This window comes from Mobula birostris, chromosome 22 (genome assembly GCF_030028105.1).
Source record: "Mobula birostris isolate sMobBir1 chromosome 22, sMobBir1.hap1, whole genome shotgun sequence".
NCBI lineage: Eukaryota > Metazoa > Chordata > Chondrichthyes > Myliobatiformes > Myliobatidae > Mobula > Mobula birostris.
The window spans coordinates 45,232,559-45,255,218 of NC_092391.1; the positions used below are offsets into that span (position 1 = coordinate 45,232,559).

Here is a 22,660-nt window from a genome sequence, read left to right on the forward strand (position 1 = left end):
GTTGTCTAATATGGATTGAAACACTGATTAAGAGGGAAGAGGGTAGTCAAGCAGCCTTGGGCATCTGGGATAACTCTCATCAGGGACATGTTCCATTGAGAAATAAAGACTCAAAGAAAAGGATGATCCACTCACGGCGAACTAAAGTCAAGAGGAGTATCAAATTGAAAGAAAAGACACACAATGTTAAGAAGATTGAAGGCAGAAGGCTGGGAAATTTTAAAATCCAAAATATGACTAAAACAAAGAGGGGAGACAGCAGATTAAGAGTATGTTATCAAAAACTAAAACAGAGTTACAATTTTTACGTATATAAAAGGAATGAAGTACCAAAGGTAAACATTGCACCTTATAAGATGAAAATATAGGTTTAATAATAGAAAATAAGAAAATGGCATATTCTTTGAATAAATGTTTTGTACCTATACTTATTAAAACATGCCTACAATAGAAAATCGGGGGGGGGGGGCGACCAAAAAAAAAGGAGATAAACCATTATCACTGAAGTACTGGGTAAATAAATGGAAATAAAAATTGACAAATGCAGGACTTGTAAAAACCCGATGGCTTTAAAAGGATAGAAGCATTGGTTACGATCTTTCAAAATTGCCTGGATTTTGGAAAAGTCCCAGGTAATTAGAAATCTGCATATGACCCCTTCTCTCCTCTCCCCGTACCCCCCACCCAACTCCAAGGAGTTGGTCTGGAGTTGACCTAGAGGTCTAATAAATTAATGTTCAAGGAGGGAGGCCGAAGGAGGAAGCAATAGGTTAGTCAGCCTAATGTCAGTCATTAGGAAAAATGCTGGACTCCATTAATGAGAAGGCAAGGGCAGAACATTTAGAAAATAAGACAATCAAGCAGAGTCAACTTGGTTTAAAAAAAAGCATGATCAGACTTGACAAATATATTAGAATTTTGAGAATGTAAGGACCAGTGGAGATAAAGATGAACCAAAGTATAATGCCCTGGTTCACATCTTTACTGTTATGCTGTGGGTAATTTGGCAGCTCTGTGGGAGTGGCCTGTTCTGCTTCCTGCTTGTTTGTGTTATTGTTGAAGATAAAGGATGATGTGGAATGTGTGCCATCCAATTAGTGGGAGGTTTTCTTGTTGAGGGACAATAAGGTTGGTCTTAGGTTCAAGAGGAGATGAAGAGAGAAGACGCTGGGGAGAACAGGTTAAAGCACACGATCCGGTGGGAGACCCACTTACTCGAGATGGAGTGCAAGTGACATTCAGAAGGTAATGGGCATTCATGCTGACCAAGGGCCCAGTGCAAGTGACAGAGAAATTCAAGATGAGCTCCAGCTTGTGCACATTTGACTGTTTAATTAGAATGGGCCTTTTTCTTTTTTGTTATTCTTTACCAACCCTTCAGTTAAAATTCATAAATATAATTCCTTTAATCGCATGCAGTGTGCTGTCCGTTATTTCGTGGCACTGATTTGTAACAGAGAAGCAAATGACACAACATCCACACAAACAGGGTTTGGGGTGGGACAGCACCTCAGTCTCATGAGTTTGGTGGGGCCGGAGGTCGCCTTCCCTAGACTTACGCTGCCGAGGAAACTGGGGGGGGTTCAAAAGGATACAGTGTATTTATGTTTCCAAAAGCCATTCAAAGGTGAGAACTTAAGGTACTTAACTAATATACTGCCAAGGATAACAGAAAGCAGAGTGAGAATAAAGGGATCACGTTCAGGTTGCCAAACTGTAACAAGTGGGATGCTATTGAAGCTTCAAATGTTTAATGATGTATATTAAGAGTTGTAGGTACCCTCGCTGCAGCAAGCTGTGAGAGTAGAGAGCATGTAATGGGATGTGTGTGGATGAACAATTGGATTATAAATGTGGGGAAATGTGACTATGTCCATTCTGACAGATAAACAGAATACTGTTTGTTCAGAAGGATCAGTGTGTCCTTGTACACAAAACATCTACCACACAAGTATAGGCCCTGAGTGGTCTTGTTCCAGCGGCACTAAATGCCAGTGAGGAAGCACGGTAACGTAGTGGCTAGCACAATGCTCTACAGTACCAGTAACCGGGTTCAATTCCCACTGCTGAGTGTAAGGGGTTTGTATGGGCTCCCCATGACCACATGGGATTCCTCCAGGTGCTCTGGTTTCCTCCAGCAGTCCAAAGACCCACCGGTTGGTAGGTTAATTGTTCATTGTAAATTGTCCCATGATTACACTGTGACACAGCTCAAAGAACAAGAAGGGCCTATTCCTCACTGAATCTCAATCAACAACCAAATCAATGAAGTGCAGTACTGTGTCTTGTTTTGGACTCTTTATTCAATGTGGGACATAGTACATTGGAGGCACCTTAAAGGCAGCTCACTAAATTTATTTCAGGAAGAAGATAGCCTTATGGTGAAGGTTTAAGTAAATTCATAGTCGAAAAACAAGAAACAATATTATTGAAACATAAGATGCTTTCCCCTGTGGAGAATCTAGAATAAGAAGATATAGATATGGGCAAGTCAAAGAAGAAAAGTGGAAAAAGAAGCCAAGATCAGATCATCTACGATCATATTGAGTCCTGAATCAGGATTGACTGGCCAATTGGTGTACTTGTGCTCCTAATCCTAAATCCTGTTTAGTTCTGCTATTGAGCCTGTTAAATAGGAATAAAGGACAATCTATGTCAGTGAACATTGAATGAGATTCTTTCTGGATTATAACAAATGCAAATATCTATACCTAGAGGTCTAATAAATTTAGTTTTAATGTTTCAGAGCCAGGGAATTACACGTTTCCCTTGTGCTTTCTGACATCCCCTAATCCCGGGGTCACGTCTTCTCAGTTTGTATTCTTACACCATGGGAGCTTTCTATTTGCCCTCCTAAATCTTTTAATCATCTGAAACGCTACCCTTAAATCTTTCACACACAAGGATCATCATTAGACTGCAACTTGATTGCACATTAGGTGACTCAGCAGACACACCCTCCAAGCTGAATGGTGATCTGTGTGGTTGGGGAAAGATTCAGAGCTAATGAGAAAAATCTCCCACTGTAAAGGATGAATCATTCTTTAACAAAGATCACATCATACATGATCAGTGGAACAGGCAGTGCAGTTGCAGCAAAAAACTTCTAGATTAATTGAGCTGAGTTGCTTTTACATCAGGAGGCCTTAGCCCACAGGCAAGAAGTTTTTAACACTGTCAGCAGTGCTGCTGTATCAACCCGGAGGTGGAGTGTGTCCTCGGCCATCTCAGTACCCTTCATCTGCCCAGGTCACAGTATAGTCTGGGTACTTCACCTTCAGGATCTGTGTTGTTATTTCATGTTTTGCCCGACCAAAGCCCTGTGGTGGAGACAAAAGATATGATTAGAAGAATCACAGCCTCGAGCAATAAAGCCATGTGAACACAGAGGTGACAGATGGAGTTTGCTGTGGGAAATGAGGTTATCCACATCCACTTTGGCAAATACAGCAAAAATCGGATTAAATGGGGCACAGAAAGAGCAACAGAATGCTGGGATTTGGCTGCACCTGTACATGAAACACAGAATGGTGGGGTACAGAGTGACTGGCTGAGCCTGTACGTGAACAACAATGTTGGGTACAGAGTGACTGACTGTGCCTGTAAATGAAACACAGAATGTCAGGTGCAGAGTGACTGTGCCTATACCTGAACAACAGAATGTCGGGTACAGAGTGACTGTCTGTGCCTGTGACAAAACAATTTAACGTGCAGAAACAGCTGGTAAATGGAAAGCAAATTAAAACCTTTACAACAAAGTGGATGGAGTTTAAAAATAGTTAAGTCTTGGTACAACTGTATAGATTGCTGGGCACTGGGTGCAGTTTTGGCTCTGTGTCTAAGGAGGGATAGATTTACATTGAAAGTAGCTCAAAGAATACTAGGTTGATTCCTGGAATAAAGGGTTGTCTTCTAAGAAAAAAAACTGAATAGAGTCTGCCTAAATTCAGTGGAATTAAAGTTCTAAATGGGCTTAGCAGGAGAAATGCTTACAGCTTGTTTCCCCTAACAGGGAACCTACAAGTCAGAGACATGTTTCAGAATAAGCGATCAGCTGTTTAAGGTGAAGATGAGGAGGAATTTCTTTCAGAAAGTCACTAATCTTTGCAATCTCTCCCTGAGACTGCTCTGGAAGTGTAGTCAATGAAAAGAGATTTTCCGACAGAGAAGTCAGGTTCATGGGTGTACGGTAGAAAAATGGAGCTGAGACTAGAGAAGATGACCCTGAATGGAACACCAAGTTCAGGGTCATCATCTGACTTCGCAAGTCTTTACTTGATCATATTTACTGGCAAGGTACAATAAAGTGAATGCACACTTACTACTTCCAGCAGCAAACTCAAGGACTCTTGTGAATGCTTGTGCAGATGGGTGTAACTGTTATGTTAATATTCAGCCGAGGCAGTGGGTGGCCTGAATTTCCAGCCACAAAGGAAGCAATCCAATGTTCTCAGTGCCACAGTACTGAAGGCAAACTTATCACAGATTAAACAAGGATGGAACACAGCAGAAATCAGCGGTGCTGACAGATTAACCTCGTGAGGCAGAGCTCCATCCGCTCAGGATTATTAGAACTTGCAGCAACATATGAGCTTAAATAACCCTACATTATGTACCAACACCTCCACAGAAAGCTCTGTGCAGGCCAGATGACCTGTGATTAGTTGTGTTAATCAGGACAAGTGCCTAAAGAGAATTGCTCAATATTACCCAAAGGATCATTGTTTTATGCAAGCAGAGTTCTGTGCTGCTCTGTGTCATCCATCAGGCCATCACTTTTCACTTAGAGGCTGCCGTTTTCTCCATGAACAGCAGCAGAAGCGAAAGCTGTTACACACTGGTTGTGAATATCGTACACTATCTAACAATGAGGGTGCTCAGTTGTGGAGGAGGAAGTCTGTCTAATGTAACCAAGGTCTTCATAAGATTAGTGTAGAAACAACAGCTTGATAACCAGCCTGCATACTGCCCGTAGTTATAGAATAATACAACAGGGAAACAGGCCCAAAGTAAGCCAGCCCCATTTTGACCCCAGCCCCTCCTATCCATGCCCTAACCAAATGTCTTCAGTAATGATACCCTAGGAACATCCTCTCTACGTACCGTTGTGTACCCCCTCATCAAAAAGGCTCTCTTTCCTGTACCGGTCATCTGTATCCTGAAATATTAAGCTGCCAGTCTTGCCCTTCTCTCAGTCATGCTTCTGTAATATCCCAGCCCCCAGGGTCAATCCATGCCTTGAGTTCACCCACCTTACCTGTTATGCATTGAAATAAACCAGTTTAAACCAGCAGTCATTCCTCTCCTTTTACTGTGCACACGGCTATCCTGACCATTCACTGGCTACAGCATTTTCACCTGACTTCTCAACAGTCTCTTTACTGCCCAGGGTCCTATAATTCAGTTTAAACTGAAGGAGCCAAGGAGCACGAGTGAATCTCTCTGCCATGTTATTTGTCCCCCTTGAGCAAAGGTGCCACCAGTACAGGTAATCACTGCCACAGAAGATTAATCCCAAAGAACATGAATCCTTGTCCCCTGCAGCAGCTCCTCAGCCACAAATTCACTGCCTGTCTCACTAACAGGAGGCACTGGGAGGAGTCACTATCCTTGAGGTCTTGATCTTCAGCTTCTTGACACCAGAGCCACAGGATGGAGTCTGGTGCTATCCCAGTAACCAATTTCCCAACAATTACTCACCATGGAGTATCCGTAAACATGTATCTTCTTCTCTCCATTATCGTGCCTGATTCGACCTCCACCCTGGCACTCACAGTAAAGGCCCTGCTTCTCAATCTCCATAGAGACCTGGTCGTAGATATCCGCTGTTAAAGGAAGATACAAAACATTTTCAAGTCTAAGGCTACCTTATCAGGCAATACACTAAAACATGCCCACTACATAAAACCGTAATGCATAAGAGCAGAATTAGGCTATTTTTGTGATCATGGCTGATTTATTTTCTCTTCTTAACCCCATTCTCCTCCCCATAATCTCTGACATCCTCATTAATCAAGAATCTATCAATCGTTACTTTAAATATCCCCAATGACTTGGCCTCCACAGCTGTCTGTGGGAATGAATTCCATAGATTCACCACTCACAGGCCAGAAGTGCCATTACTGTAACGTCTCATCAGCTGTGGGATTGAGTTTAGGAGCCGAGAGGTATTTTGGACCCTGGTCAGACCCTACTTGGAGTACTGTGCTCAGTTCTGGTCACCTCACTACAGGAAGGATGTGGAAACCATAGAAAGGGTGCAGAGGAGATTTACAAGGATGTTGCTTGGATTGTGGAGCATGCCTTATGAGAATAGCTTGATGAACTTGGCCTTTTCGCCTTGGAGTGACAGAGGATGAGAAGTGACCCGATAGAGATGTATAAGATGACGAGAGGCATTGATCATGTGGATAGTCAGAGGCTTTTTCCCAGGGCTAAAATGGCTAACACGAGAGGGCACAGTTCTAAGGTACTTGGAAGTAGGTACAGAGGAGATATCAGGGGTAACTGTTTTTTTAAAAAACACAGAGAGTGGTGAGTGCGTGGAATGGGGCTGCTGGCGATGGTGGTGGAGGCTGATACGATAAGGTCTTTTAAGAGACTCCTGGATAGGTACATGGAGCTCAGAAAAATAGAGGGCTATGAGTAACCCTAGGTATTTTCTAAAGTAAATATATGTTCGGCACAGCACTGTGGGCCGAAGGGCCTGTATTGTGCTGTACACTTTCTATGTTTACGTGTCTCACCCAGACTTATCTCACCAATCAAGTAGATCCCAGATTATGTACACTTTAAAGCTTCCCTATCCTCTCACATACTCCCAGAACAGATACAGAGTAAAGTTCCTTCCAAACTGGCCCACCAGATGCACATTCATCGTGGGGACAGATCTAGTTAGATACACAGTGAAACTCCTCTACACTTCCCCTTCAACAACTCTCAGGCCAACGTCAGCACTGGTTACTTACACAGAGGCAGTTCCCCCTTCACTGCCCTGACAAACACTCAATGAACAAGGGTGAGTTCTCATTGCCCCATCCCAACAGTTGCAAGGCAGGGTTTTAAAAAAAAATGCATTGCCCCTGCACAAATTCCATGTTTCTATATTCTTGCCCTTGTCTGCCGTTTGCCAGTCTCGTCTGCCATTTGGCATAGAGGGACTATCAATGCAGGAATTCTTTCCCCTTTATATTGGGAACTCAGGATGCAAAGTACCACATAAAGCTGTCCCATGCAAGAAGTTCTTAAATTGGTTTATGGACTACAGGCCACTTGCCATTTCAACAGTCTGGTGGAACCCACTTTCATGTTTATACAGTAAGTGAGAAGTTGCAACTCCTGACAGCATTTGGAGTCTGCAAATCTTTTGGAGGTATTTGAGGAGATTTAGATTGGAATGTCTGTGGTCTGATAACATGAAGATTTCTGGAATTGTAGATACCAAGAACTGTAGAAACAGAAGGATAAAGATCAGCTGGAAAATTGGACAGTATTAGCCGATGGAATTTAATCCAGACAAGTGAGAGGTAATGCATTCTGAGTCATCCAGTACTGACCATACATATACAGCAAACAGCAGGTACCTTGGAAGTGTTGCTGCCAGAGGCACCTTGGGATGCAAGTTCATAGCTCCCTAACAATGGTGACAGATGGATAGGGTAGTAACAGAGGCATTCAGCTGGCTTGCTTTCACGGGCAGGGGAATTGAGTAAAAGAGTTGAGACATCAGGTTGTAGTTCTACAAGGCAGTGATGAGGCAACATTTGGAATACTGTATGCATTTCTGGCTACCACACCATAGAAAGGATCTGGAAACAGTGTAGAAGGATACTGCCTAGAATGGAGGGCTTTATTTACAAGGAGAGATTGGAAAGGCTTGGTCAATTCTCACTGGAGTATAGGGAGCTGAGTGGTGACTTTGAAGTAGTTTATAAAATTATGAGCATAGATACAGCAGGCAATCATGAGTCTTTTTCCAGGGGAGTCTAACACTACAGGACATACTTTTAAAGAGAGTGGGGAATTATTTAGAGGAGATGAGGGTGCAAGATACAAACTGCCAGAAAAGATGGTAGACGGAGGTATAATCACAGCATTTTAAAAGCATTGGACAGGCACGTGGATAGGAAGTGAATAGAGGAATATAGGATGATTTGGGTCGACAGGTCTGTTTTCATGCTGTATGACTTCATAATACATCAGCTCATGATACATCAACTTTTGGGCACGTTGTAGGGAGCAAGTCAGTCTAAAGACCTCTTTGTTGATTTACTCGAGCGCTGCTGACCATTCACAAGCCCAAGCACCAGACATCAAGGAGTCTGTCTGAAACAACTGCCTGTACTCTGAGGTTTGTGCTTAGGTACTTCTGGAGACAGAGCACAGATTTGGCTTGCTATACATTTTCAGAGACTAATTTGACAGCACTGGCTGCACCCTGGAAATATCAACAAGGCTCCGAGTTGTGCCGAGCCTGCATGAACTATCACAATCCAATGAGGATCAGAATAGAAGGGCAAGACAAATCAATGCGTGGCTGAAGAGCGAGTGAAGGCAGGAGAGATTCAACTACTTGGACCACAGGGATCTCTTCTGGTGCAGAGGTGACCCATACAAGTTACATCTAAACTGGAGGGGGAGTAAGGCAAGACTCAAAGTAATACAGTGGTGCTAGAAAGTTAGTGAACCCTGTAGAATTTTCTCTATTTCTGCATAAATATGAACTAAAATGTGATCAGATCTACACGCAATTCCTAAAACTAGATAGAGAAACCAAATAAATAACACCAAAAACATTATACTTTTTTTTGAGAAAAATGATTCACTATTACATGTATTTGTTGGAAAAAGTATGTGAACCTTTGCTTTCAGTAACTGGTGTAACCCCCTTGTACAGCAATAACTTCAACCAGACATTTCCGGTAACTGTTGATCAGTCCTGCACATTGGCTTGGGGGAATTTTAGGCCATTTCTCCAGACAAAACTGCTTCAGCTCTGGGATGTTGGTGTGCTTCCTTTCATGAACTGCTTGATTTAGATCCTTCCACAACATTTTGATAGGATTAAGATCAGGACTTTGACTCGGCCATTCCAAAACACAAATTTTCTTCTTTTTAAACCATTCTGTTGCTGATTTACTTTTGTCTTTTGGATCATTGTCTTGTGTCATTATCCAGCCTCTACTGAGTTTCAGGTGATGGACTGCTACCCTGACATTCTCCTGTAAAATGTAGATACAATTTTGAATTCATTGTTCCCTCAACAATTGCAAGCTGTCCAGCCCCCGAGGCAGCAAAGCAGCTTCAAACCATGATGCTCCTTCCACCATGCTTCACAGTTGGGATGAGGTTTTGGTGTTGGCGTGCAGTGCCCTTTTTCCTCCAAACATAGTGGTGTGCACTTCTGCCAAAAAGTTCAACTTTTGTCTCATCTGCCCACAGAACATTGTCCTAGAAACATTATAGAACATCCAGGTGGTCTTTTGTAAACTTGAGATGTGCAGCAATATTTTCTCTGGACAGCAGTGGTTTCTTCTGTGGTGTCCTTCCATGAACACCATTCTTTTTCAGTGTTTTTATTATAGTGGACACATGAACAGAGACTTTAGAAAGTTCTAGGGATTTCTGCAGGTCTTTTGCTGTTACCCTTGGAATCTTTTTCACCTCCTTCAGCATTGCATGTTGTGCTCTTGATGTATCTTTGCAGGATGCCCATCTCTAGGGCAACAGAACCAAGCTTCCTCCATTTGTAGACAATTTCTCTTCCTGCGGACTAATGGAACACTCAGGCCTTTAGAAATGCTGTATAGTCTTTTCCAAGTTCATGCATCTCTACAATTCTTCTAAGATCCTCTGAAAGTTGTTCTGATCGAGATATAGTGCATATAAACAGATCTTTCTTGAGAAAAGGAGGCTCTATCAGTAACCTGATTTTCTGTACTTTTTTTTAAAAATAGGGCAGGGCAGCGCTACAACTTACACCTCATTGACTCCAAACAGCTTTTGTAGAAGGCATTACCCCAGAGGTTGACATACGTTTTCAACAAATACATGTAATAGTGGATAACTTTTCTCAATAAATAAATGAACAAGCATAATGTTTTCTGTGTTATTTATTTCATTAGGTTCTCTTTATCTAGTTTTAGGATTTAACGTGAAGATCTGATCACATTTTAGGTCATATTTATGCAGGAATAAAGAAAATCCTACAGGGTTCACAAATTTCCTAGCACCACTGTAGAGGGCATGTTTGTTCAGTACAGTGGTCAATGAAGACTAACTAAGGTTACAAAAGGGAACAGATCAGCTGTGATTGTGGACAAGGGAACAGCTCTTTTTCAAAGCAAATCATATGCCATCTCAATTAACACCTCGTCACAACTTGCAAACCCACCCATCTTTATAGTATCAGCAGATATGTTATAGCCAGTTGCTTCATTCAAATCATTTGTATAGACGACAAGGCTGCACGATGTAGTAATTAGCATAATGTTTCACAGCGCCAGTGCCCCTGGTGTAATTCCACCGCTGTCTGGAAGAAGCTTGTACTTTCTCCTCGTGACAGTGTGGGTTTCGTCCAGTTTCCTCTCACATTCCAAAGGTGTACGGGTTAGTAGGTTAATTGGTAACATGGGTGTAACTGGGCAGCACAGGCGCGTTGGTCCGGAAGCACTTTGTTACTGTGCTGCATCTCAAAATTAAATGAAAATAAAAAAAATATGAATACTCAAGATGGCAACTTTGATCTCTTGAACATCCAATATTCTGATCTAAGTATTACCTATTTACCCCAATCTAATTCTATTGGATAGCCAACACCCTACATATAGCAGTAATACTACCTCCTTCAACAAAAAATACTGCTGAGAAACTCAGTGGGTCAGGTCAGGCAGTATGCATGAAGGCAAAGGGATGGTCAACTTTTTGGGTTGAGACCTGCTTCAGGTTGAAACCCCAAGTTCTTATGCAGGACCTTGAACTAAAACACAATCCTAACCTAAAATATTGACTACCTCTGACCTTCCACAGATGCTGCCTGACCTACTGAAATGTCAGCAGTTTGCTTTTCACCATCAGTCTAGCATTGCAGTGGCTTGTGTCAGCACAACACAGTCCATTCCCGCTTGCCCCTGCCAGAAAACTTTTGTACAATAAAATTTAATTTCCTGGGTATACTATTGCACTACACCTGCTTCCCTTTGATCCAACATTACAATAATCGTTCTTTTATCAACCTTCACCCGGCTCCTTATATCCCCCATTAAACTTGAAAAAGTCATCATATGCTATTTGCCTTTATAAACATGACAGTGCAGGGTTGAGGAGACATGTCAGAGGTGACAATCCAAAAGAAAGCAGAGAACTGAAAACTTCCAACCTACAAATGGACCCCTCCCCACCTTCACTCCTCCTTCCAATGCCTCCATTCACATCCTCTCACACCACTTTGTGCACGCCCCCACACATCCTCTGAGCATGTCCCCCATGCCCCTCGAGACCTCCCCATGCCTCTAGACCTCCCCACGCCCCTCTAGACCCCTCCAGACCTCCCCATGCCCCTCTAGACCCCTCCAGACCTCCCCACACCCTAGACCTCCCCATGCCCCTCTCTAGACCTCCCCACACCCTAGACCTCCCCATGCCCCTCTAGACCCCTCCAGACCTCCCCACGCCCCTCTAGACCCCTCCAGACCTCCCCACACCCTAGACCTCCCCATGCCCCTCTAGACCCCTCCAGACCTCCCCACACCCTAGACCTCCCCATGCCCCTCTAGACCCCTCCAGACCTCCCCACATCCTAGACTTCCCCACGCCCCTCTAGACCCCTCCAGACCTCCCCACACCCCTCTAAGTCTCCCCACGCCCCTCTAGGCCTCCCCACACCTCTCTACCCCCCTCACCTCACACACCCATTTTCTCTCACCCCACCTCCCAACCCTCTTCACATCCTCATACACCGGCATCCTCACCCCCCACCTCCCGTCTGCCCGGTTACCGTGGTACTCCGCCGAGGCCCATCCCCGCACGATGTCCTTCTCGGGACCGCCCTCCCGCCCGACACGGATCAGCACGTACTTGAAGACGCCGCTCGAGTCCACCACCACGTCGGGGACCCGCTCAAGAACAGCGGCCGCCATTGCGCTGTCCCACCTGCCCCTGCGCCAGCGTGCGCGCCGGAGAGCGCGTTCCGTTCACCCCGCGCAACGTGCGCGCACCCTTCGACCTGTGCCGAAGCGGCGTGCCTCCGTCGTCTAAACCACAGCCTCGACGCACCGTCCCAGGCAGTGCCCCAACTCCACCCTGCTCGTTTACCCTCTGCAGTCCCACCCCTACCTCTCCCCACCCATCTATGCCCCTTTCGTTTCGTCCTCCTCACTGTCCGTCTAATTTGCCCCAACCCACCCCCACCTATCACCCTCATTTCCCCATCTAGCATGGCTACCCCAACTATTCCCCCATCGACAGGCTATTAACACCACCTCCTGCACTTTCATCTGCCACCTGTCCCCGTTTATCAAACCTCCCCAATTCCCCACCTCGCAACCCGTTCACCCATCCCCATTTCTTTTAATTTACGCACTGCACCCCCAACACAGTCCCTCAATGTGTGAGGAGATCAGTAGTTATTGAACTGAATCTGGCCTGTAGGCAGAGGCTCAACAGCAAATACCCCCTTCCTTACCCACCGCACATCTGCCCTGTAGAACAGATGAGTGGAGAGCAATTGCCTTTTCTTGCACCTTTTGGGGATGCAAAGGGAGTGGACTAACAGAACGGCATAAATTTGGATTTCGGATGGAGGTGCAGGGGATGGATTTTAAGAGGAGAGAGGCCAGGAGTAGACTCTTAAGTGTGACCATTCAGCTTTGGTAAATTGCAGCCCGTTAACTTATTGAGTGCCAGATTATTGTAGCATTTGGCACGAGCCTATTGCAGCTCCGGGTGTTCTGGAGTTTGGAGTTCAGTTCCGGTGCTGTCTATAAGGAGTCTGTCCGTCCTCTCTGTGTGATGTGTGGGTTTTCCCTGGGCGCTCCAGTTCCCCCCCCCCCCACCCACAGTCCAAAGGCTTACCAGGTAGGTTAACTGGTCATTGTACATTGTCCAATGATTAGATGAGGGTGAATCGGGTTTGTCGGGGGTTGATGGGGCAGCGTGCCTCAAAGGGCCAGAAGATGCCTACTCTGCCCTGTATCGCAAAATAAAAGATTAAAAGTTTAACAAGTGCAGAAAGGGGATGGGACTCCTCTGCCAGTCTGTCACCGTGGAGACTGACATTGCCCCTTGACTCAGAGCCTGGTGCAGGGAACCTGCCGGTTGAGAGGAAGCAGATCTCACGGTGTGGGAGCCTGGCTCTCAGCTGCCTGCCAAGCCGGCAGGAATCTGCAACGGTTCGGGTCAATCCCCAATATCCAGATGCAGGAAACTGAAAAGGACCAGCCAGAGCTATTGAAAAACAAGTTTTATGAAAACATTTGTAATCTCGTTTACTAGTTACAAACCTACAGCGAAACCTATTTCTTACTAGGTAGCGGTTTTTGGAGGCAAACCTTTTTAACAAGACTATACATCACCAATGTTTCTTACGAGTTTCTATAGATGTATACTGAAGAGTAGTCTGGTTGCATCACAGTCTGGTGTGGAAGTTCCACTCACAGGAGGCTGCGGAGGGGTGTAGACTCAATCAGCTCCTCCACAGACTCAAGCCTCCCCACCAACGAGGACATCTTCAGTAGGCAGTGTCCGGAGAAGGTGGAGTCAATCTTGGAGGATCGACGCCACTCACTGCTTGCTTCTTAGTTATTGATTGATTGCAATACAAAGCATCATGGGCCCTTCCGACCCTTCAAGCCGTGCCACCCTGCAACCCCCGATTCAATCCCCTAGCCTCATCACAGGACAATCTACAATGACCAACTGGCACATCTTTGGACTGTGGGAGGAAAGCGGAATCTTCCCATGCCTACCTTCAGGGAGGAGGTACAGAAGCCCGAAGGCCCAGACGCAGTGATTCAGAAACAGCTTCTCCCTTTTCATCATCAGATACCTGAACTGTCCTGAAACACTATCTCATTGCTTTTTTTGCACTATTTATTTTGCAATTTATAGTAATTTTATGTCTGGGGCAGCTGGCTCACCTTTAGTCTCCACCGGACATTCTGCTCCCACCTGGGGCTCGAAGAGGCTGGTGGTATGCGTCAGTGGCCATTCCCTGGTACTCTGTGTTGACAGGCAGGCTAAACCGGGTGAGGGCAGCCTCAACCCCAGTGAGATAGGGACTCGCCTGTCCTAGCGTGCAGTCCGCTTCAGCGGACTGGACAGATGGGATCTACAGTGAGGTACAGAAGGCAGTACTGCAACGCTTCGTGGAGAGTGAAGGACATGATAAAGCACAAAAGACACCATGGTCAACCACAGCAACCGAGGAAGATCCCAGTTTGTGATACTTGTTCGTACCACTGGACCTGAACTTCTGAGATCAAGAGAGTGGAACTGCCTCTAGGCAATGGCTTTTCCACTTTAAAAACTCTCCAACGCCAGTGATGTTGTGGGGATGGAACTGGACTCTCTCACGGTGGTGTCTGAAAAGAGGATGCTGTCCAAGTTGCGTGCCATCTTGGACAATGTCTCCCATCCACTACATAATGTACTGGTTGGGCACAGGAGTACATTCAGCCAGAGACTCATTCCACCGAGATGCAGCACTGAGCGTCATAGGAAGTCATTCCTGCCTGTGGCCATCAAACTTTACAACTCCTCCCTTGGAGGGTCAGACACCCTGAGCCAATAGGCTGGTCCTGGACTTATTTCCTGGCATAATTTACATATTACTATTTAACTATTTATGGTTTTATTACTATTTATTATTTATGGTGCAACTGTAACGAAAACCAGTTTCCCCCGGGATCTATAAAGTATGACTACGACTAACACGGGTTTCCTGTTGTTGGACACAATGGACAACCACCATGTCTTTGCACTGCACTGTGCTAATTCTGATCTTGCTACTGTTCAACAGAGGAAAATCTATTTTGCTTTCTTTTTTTGCTGGCTATGCACATATAGGAGAAAAGGTTCATCATGTTTATGGGTTATGGATGTACAGGTGGGTGAGGGATCTCAGTAATCAGTTTACCAATCATCGATCCACCTTCACGCTTATTACCTTGTTTACTGCTTGAATCCAATGGGGGACTGAGCTCCTCAGGCAATCCCTTGGGTCCAAGAATGACTCACTTCCACTCCCGTCTGTAGCTTCTGTGGTAACCGGTAAGGAAGTACAGATGTGGCAGGACGTGGCTGATGGGATGGGTGGGTGGCTTGTAACATAGCGTGCCCTCTCTGCCCTTACACCGTGCTTCCGTGTGCCCTGACACCCGGTCTCAAGGCTCTCAGCACCAGCCTGGATGCTCCTACTGCACTTTGAGTGATCGAACCAAAGTTTTCCAGCAGCCAGCGAGGGCTTTCCACTTCTGTGCTCACCCTGAACCTTTGTGTCAGTGATTGCCTCCCCTGACCGAGATTGGAATTGTGTCTGTTTTAGGGCTTGGGGAAACAGGGGGCTGGCTTGCTCACCATATCCAAATGTCCATGATCTGTATCTCAGACTTTGTAACTTTAAGTTCAGGTTTACTGTCAGGCATACATAGTCAGGGTATAAATTCTCTCAGAAATAGCTTTTTCCAGCAACTAGACGAGAACAAACATAAATTAACACAAACTTAATTAACATAAATTACAACATAACTTACACGTGCAAAATAAGCTGTAAAATAAATGATGACACCAGCACAGGGGTGAGAGTGGAAAAAAATGTAGTCGGAAGTTGCAGAAAGGCTAGGGTAGTCTGGGGCCGTTTTGGTCAAGCAAGACCTTTGAAGTGAGACTCCTGGAGACACCTCTGCTTATGGGTGGGGTGTGTACTCAAGCCAAATGAGTGAGGTCTTATAGTGTACTGAGATTTTTCCAGAAAGGTATAGCATTCCCTTTACACAGTGGTTGGGGGGGGGGAGGTTGATGGAGACAGATGAGATAAGAGCAACGGAGGGATGTGAAACATATCCAACAACTGAGGCTCTAATGTCTTGACTAACTTCAAAATATCATCGGCTGTCCGCTTGAAGTTTCGATTGACTTTTAAAACCTCTATTGTCCTTACTAACTTCAAAAAATCATCAGGTGTCCCATTGACATTTCAATTGCCTTTAGCACCACTATTGTGAATGGCAACTGATTTTATAAGTAAGGAGTTCAAACATGTACAATTTACAATGATCAATATCCATAACTGATAAGCCAATTCGGTATAAAACTAGCAGTTCTCTGTTCAGACTTCCAAACAGTGTTGGTGACGGGAGCCAATGCTGTTCACCTTGTGCACGAGTAAAATAGAAAGAGGGTTTGAGTCATCAGAGTGGGCCCAGTTATATTAGTTATTTTATTTTATTATCAGTAAAGCTGGTTACTTCAACTGTCAGATGAGAGTTTTTCAGGTCCGTTCTAGTGTTGGGCACATTCAGGTGTGTTGGGCACGTGGCCAAGTGGTTAAGGCGTTCGTCTAGCGATCTGAAGGTCGCTAGTTCGAGCCTCAGCTGTGGCAGCGTGTTTATGTCCTTGAGCAAGGCACTTAACCACACATTGCTCTAGTCTGTGCGAGGAGTGGCGCCCCAGACAGACTTCAACTTGTGCCTTGTAAGGCATGAAAATGCCCAATGCAGGCCTCTCATGGTCTGAGTCGATGTTCCCGCCCTAGAACCTGATGGCAGTGGGGAAGAAGCTGTCTAACCTTGTGGTGTGGGTCTTCCAGCTTCTGTAACTTCTGCTTGAAGGGATGGCCCAGATAGTGTGGGGGTGGGGGAGGAGGTCCCTGATGATTAATTCCACCTCCCTCAGACATCCCCTCCTACAGATGTTCTTGATGGCGAGGAATAATAGACCTGTGATGAAAATGGCTGAGTCCAGCTCCCTGCAGCCTTTTGTGTTGCTGTGCATCAGAGTTATTAAGTGGTGGCCATGGTAACAGTGAGGTAGTAAATTCTCTGGTGTCATCTTCCAATATTCTACACATTCTGGAATGTTCCTGTGGATTGGACGGGAGTCAACGTGATTGTACTCTTTAAAAAAGGAGCAGGGGGGTGGGTAATAAAACAGGGAACTACTAACCTGTTGGCCTGGCACCAGAATTTATAAAGGATGTGATATCGAGCCATTTAGAGAAAAATAGAGCAGCACTAAAGTTAATTAATTTGCTTACTATTTATAAACTGAAGGAGAAAATTATCATTAACTTTGTTGTATATTTAATAGTTCAATAATATTTGAGTAATCTTGTATATATACAGTATTTGGCTAATTAGGCATTCTTGTTTAAATAATTCATTTCAGACTATACAGTATATATAAATACGTGAATTGCATACAGTATTTTATCACGCTGCCATGTGATACGTGCACACCTCGCTTAAAGTAAGCATGCAGTTAGACCCACTTTTCAGACCCCCATGATTTCCTTTGAATTAGTTTAATGTTTTGAAGTTACAAAGCATGACATTGGTGTTGAGGTATTTTTAAAGTGAGCCCAAGACGGCTATCGGCCTGCTGAAGCGCAGGGAGAAGCGGTTGGATTTAAATAAAGATCCAGTACATTTAGAGTTTTTGAAGAAGCAGGGCAGCTCATGTTCTTCAGAAAGGAAGACACGATTGAGTTTAAAAATAAAATAAAGTCAGAAAATGGAAGAATTCATGGGTTTATAAAGAGTACCAGGTGATAATTGTTTAAAAAAGGAGCAAGAAATGGCTGGCTACATCGGAAAGGTAGACACACAGAAACATAGAAAACCTACAGCACAATACAGGCCCTTTGGCCCACAAAGCTGTGCCGAACATGTCCCTACCTTAGAACTACCTATGCTTACCTATAGCCCCCTATTTTTCTAAGGTCCATGCATCCATCCAGGAGCCTCTTAAAAGACCCTATCGTTTCCACCCCCACCGCCGTCGCTGCCGGCAGCCCATTCCATGCACTCACCACTCTCTGCGTAAAAAACTTACCCCTGACATCTCTGTACCTACTTCCCAGCACCTTAAACCTGTGCCCTCTTGTGGCAGCCATTTCAGCCCTGGGAAAAAGCCTCTGACTATCCACTTGATCAATACCTCTCATCATCTTATACACCTCTATCAGGTCACCTCTCATCCTCCATCGCTCCAAGGAGAAAAGGCCAAGTTCACTCGACCTACAGAATTCACATAAGGCATGCTCCCCAATCCAGGCAACATCCTTGTAAATCTCCTCTGCACCCTTTCTATGGTTTCCACGTCCTTCCTGCAGTGAGGCAACCAGAACTGAGCACAGTACTCCAAGTGGGGTCTGACCAGGGTCCTATATAGCTGCAACATTACCTCTCGGCTCCTAAACGATTGATGAAGGCCAATGAACCGTATGCCTTCTTCACCACAGAGTCAATCTGCAAGGCAGCTTTGAGTGTCCGATGGACCCCAAGATCCATCTGATCCTCCACACTGCCAAGAGTCTTACATTAATACTTTCTTCTACCATCATATTTGACCTACCATAATGAACCAACTCATACTTATCTGGGTTGAACTCCATCTGCCACTTCTCAACCCAGTTTTGCATCCTATCAATGCCCTGCTGTAACCTCTGACAGCCCTCCACACTATCCACAACACCCCCAACCTTTGTGTCATCAGCAAATTTACTAACTCATCCCTCCACTTCCTCATCCAGGTCATTTATAAAAATCACAAAGAGTTGAAGTCCCAGAACAGATCCCTGAGGCACACTACTGGTCACTGACCTCCATGCAGAATATGACCCATCTTCAACTACTCTTTGCCTTCTGTGGGCAGGGCATTTCTGGATCCACAGAGCAATGTCCCCCTGGATCCCATGCCTCCTTACTTTCTCAATAAGCCTAGCATGAGGTACCTTATCAAATGCCTTGCTGAAATCCATATACATTTGATGATACAAAAGATAACTGGAATATGTATACCCAGCTAATTAAGCAATACTTTGAAGCAAATGAAATAGCCAATGAGGAATGAGTACCAGTTTTGCTGGGTTCATTGGGTTTAAAGGTATCCAGTTTGCTTCGAAGTTGACTGCTCCAACCAAACAGCAGAGATGAGCTTTGCTGATATTGTAAAGGTAATGCTGGAACATTTAGAACCAAAGCCATTGTTGATTGCAGGCGCTTTAGGTTTCAGAAGTGCAATTAAAAGGAAGGGGAATCTATTTCAGCATATGTGGCTGAATTGAAGAGATTGTCTGAGCATTGTCAATTTGGTAATGGGCTTAATGATACACTGGGAGATGGTTTAGTTTGTGGAATCTTAAAAGAAAGCATTCAAAAACAGCTCCCGGCTGAAGCACAACTTACACTTAAAAGAGCAGTTGAAATTGTTGTTTCAATGGAAACCGCAGATAGAGCCACATTTGAATTGCATTCAGGAATGAAAGTAAGCATGAATAAAATTGCAGTGTCTAAACAGAAACTGGCTTGGTTAAACAAATTGTGTTACCATTATGGCAGGGTCTCTCATACACCAGACCAATGCAGATCTGAAGGTGGAACTTGCAGAAATTGCAACAAAGTAGGACACATACAAAGAGCATGTTGGAAAGTCAAAAGTAAATGAACTGCTCAGGGAAGAGAAAAAGCTAAAAATCAAGTTGCAGTTTCAAAAAGATCTGCATGCTGTTGATGAAAAATCTGATCATAGTGACGGTCACACAGAACTATCTAGCCTTGAGATTTACCTTTTGAAAACTAACAATAGATGAACAATGTGGTCTACACCAGGTGAACGACAAATTATTGAAAATGGAACTGGACACTGGTTCAACTGTTTCAGTCATTCCTCAAAATTAGTTTGAACAGCATTTCAAAAATACTAAACTGAAGCCTGCAGATATTCAACTAAGACTTTATACTGCAGAAAAGATAACTCCTTTGGGTACGTCATTCATAACTGTGAAATACAACAACCAGCAAGCCACAATGAGCTTGTATGTGGTAAAAAACAGAAGGATCAGCATTGTGGGGGTAGAATCAGCTAAGACAACTACAACTTGACTGGAAATCCATCTGCCATTTATATGCCACATCCCCTGCAACGAAGCCAACTGAAAGTGAATTAAGCAAGGTACTGGATGATGCCACAATTGTCTCCATGCCAATCACAATGAACCGTTGACCAACAGAGGACAAAAAGGTGTTGGTGCTAACCTCTCTGCCTCTGGTTGGAAAGCATAATGGACCTTAGAAGGACCATGCTGCTCAGAGGGAAAGAGTTGAAAGCAGTGGTCTAACTACCATAGTTTTTGTCGACAACATATATGAGAATACTTCTGATATGTCAGGGAGTTACTTGTGAAATGTGGCTTGGTTTTAAGCCGGAAAAGAGTTCAAGGATCTTCACGAAAGTTGCAACCACTCAGCTTTTTAGAGTATAAAGAACCAGAATCTACTCTGGGTGCATTGCGGTTATTGCAGGAACTTCAAGTGGGAGATAAAAAACTGCTGAAAGTAGATACATTGACCAAAGCCCAGCTGGATGAATGGAAGGCCAAGAAGAAAGGAATCAATGGAGATACAAAAGCAAAGAATCTGTCAGATGATATTGTGGACGAGGAAACCAGAGGGAGAGATCATATCGTAAAGGAAGCAAGGGAAGGATTAACAAGAGAGAACTTCAGTGAACTAAGTGCACCTTCCCAAGTTCAAGATGCAGAAACTAGACGAAGCAAAAGGAGGGAGAAGATGAAGAGGAAGATTGTGACGAGAAAGAGAATGATTTGAAAGAGAGAGGGAACTCGAGAAAGAAAAAGAAAGGGATCAAAGTAGATCCAGAGAGAGAAAAGGAGAAGGAAGGTGTCAGAACCACCATGGAGGAGGTCCCAGAACCCGAGGTTGCTCTCACAGCCACGATTCTCACCTGCCAAGCAAAGTGAAAGTGATCCCCCTTGTCAGGAAAGATGTTATCCCACAAGAGTAAGGAAGTCTCCACAGAGATTAAGTCTTTAGACCTGAATAGAACAACTCTGTGGATGTCTGTATATAGTAGTTGTGTTATATAGTATACAGTGTATATAGTTGAGAAGCACTCTTGATTGAGTTGGGAATTTATAGTTCAGCAGGGAGGAGTGCTGTGCATTGAATATTTAAGTAATATTTGAGTAATCTTGTATATATAGGTTGATTAACCATATTTTTTGTTTAAACAAATCATTTCAGGTTATATGTATAAATACGCAAACTGCATAGGTCTTCATGCTACACATGATATGCATGCGCCTTGCTTAAAGTAAATACAAAGTTAGACCCACTTTTTGGACTCCTGTGTCTTCATTTGGATTAGTTTAATGCCTTGAAGTTAGAAAACATAACAAATTTGTTTAATATATATCAAAAGGAGAAGCTTTTTATTTTGCTTACTAGTTATGAATCTTTGAGGGTTGAAGCTCCTTGGTTTACCAGTTATTAACAAAGGGTAAAATTGTTGATCCTATTTACTTACTATAAACTTACAGGGTTGAACCCCTCTAGTTTCTAATTATAATTCCTGGTCAAGAATTTTAACTTAATTTACTGACTATGGGACAAAACTGATGAATTTACATTATCATTCGAAGATAACGTCTCCCAGTTTATGGCACTGAGTAGTCAATTTACTTATCAGTCTATAGTATGGAGAGAAGCTGTTGAACTTGTTTGCTGGTCATTAATTAACAAATGATACTTTTTATCTTGGTTGCTAATTATCCACCTATATAATGGGTGACACACGTTGTAATAAATAGATACTTTATTGATCGCAAAGGAGATTAGTATCACAGTAGCATTTTGAGTGCACATACATACAAAGTTTCAAATATTGTAAGAGAAGTAAGAAAGAATAAAAAATAAGTTATCTCAAACAGTCTGACAGGAGGGGGTCATCACTTCCCCGGCTCTAGGTTGACTCATTATAGAGGCTAATAGCTGAGGGTAAGAATGACCTCATATAGTGGACTTTGAAGCAGTACAGTTTCTTAGTGCTGCTCTGTTCAGCCAAGGTGGCATCCAGAATTGCCAGGATTTTCCATAAGGTCCTTTGTTCTACCACTATGTAATGTCGTATTGTGAGCAGTTTTGGGGCCCTTATTGAAGAAAGGATGTGCTGGCATGGGGATGGTCCAGACGAGGTTCACGAGAATAATTCCAGGTATGAAAAGGTTGACGTATAAGGAGCGTTTGATGGCTCTGGGCCTGTACTCACTGGAATTCAGAAGAATGAGGGGAATCTCACTGAAACCTATTGAATATTGAAAGGCCTAGGTACAGTGGATGTGGAGAGGATGTTTCCTATGGGGGGGATGGAGGGGAGTCTAGGACCAGAGAGCACAGATTCAGAATACAAGGATGTCCCTTTGGAACAGAAATAAGGAAGAATTTCTTTCGCCAGAGGGTGGTGAATCTGATTAATTCATTGCCACAGACAGCTGAGGATTATATTTAAAGCAGAGACTGATAGGTTCTTGATTAGTAAGGGTGTCAAAGGTAACAGGGAGAAGGCAGGAGAATGGGGTTGAGAGGATAATAACTCAGCCATGATGGAATGGCTGTGTGGTCTAATTCTGCTCCTATGTCTTATG

The 22,660-nt window shown here is 44.0% G+C and overlaps 1 protein-coding gene across 2 annotated transcripts; it reads right to left on the reverse strand.

Annotated features, from left to right (window-relative positions):
- Positions 1-3,028: 3,028 nt before the first annotated feature.
- On the reverse strand, positions 3,029-12,177 carry phpt1 (phosphohistidine phosphatase 1). Of its 2 annotated transcripts, none has more exons than XM_072240590.1 (3): positions 11,996-12,177; positions 5,701-5,825; positions 3,029-3,320 (listed from the first exon to the last, which is right to left on the reverse strand). In XM_072240590.1, exons 1-3 carry the CDS (start codon positions 12,135-12,137, stop codon positions 3,228-3,230), a joined length of 360 nt encoding a protein of 119 aa, XP_072096691.1. In that variant the 5' UTR covers positions 12,138-12,177; the 3' UTR covers positions 3,029-3,227. The 2 variants fall into 2 exon arrangements, with proteins under 2 accessions (XP_072096691.1, XP_072096692.1); XM_072240591.1 differs by lacking the exon at positions 11,996-12,177 and adding an exon at positions 10,394-10,677.
- Positions 12,178-22,660: the final 10,483 nt, after the last annotated feature.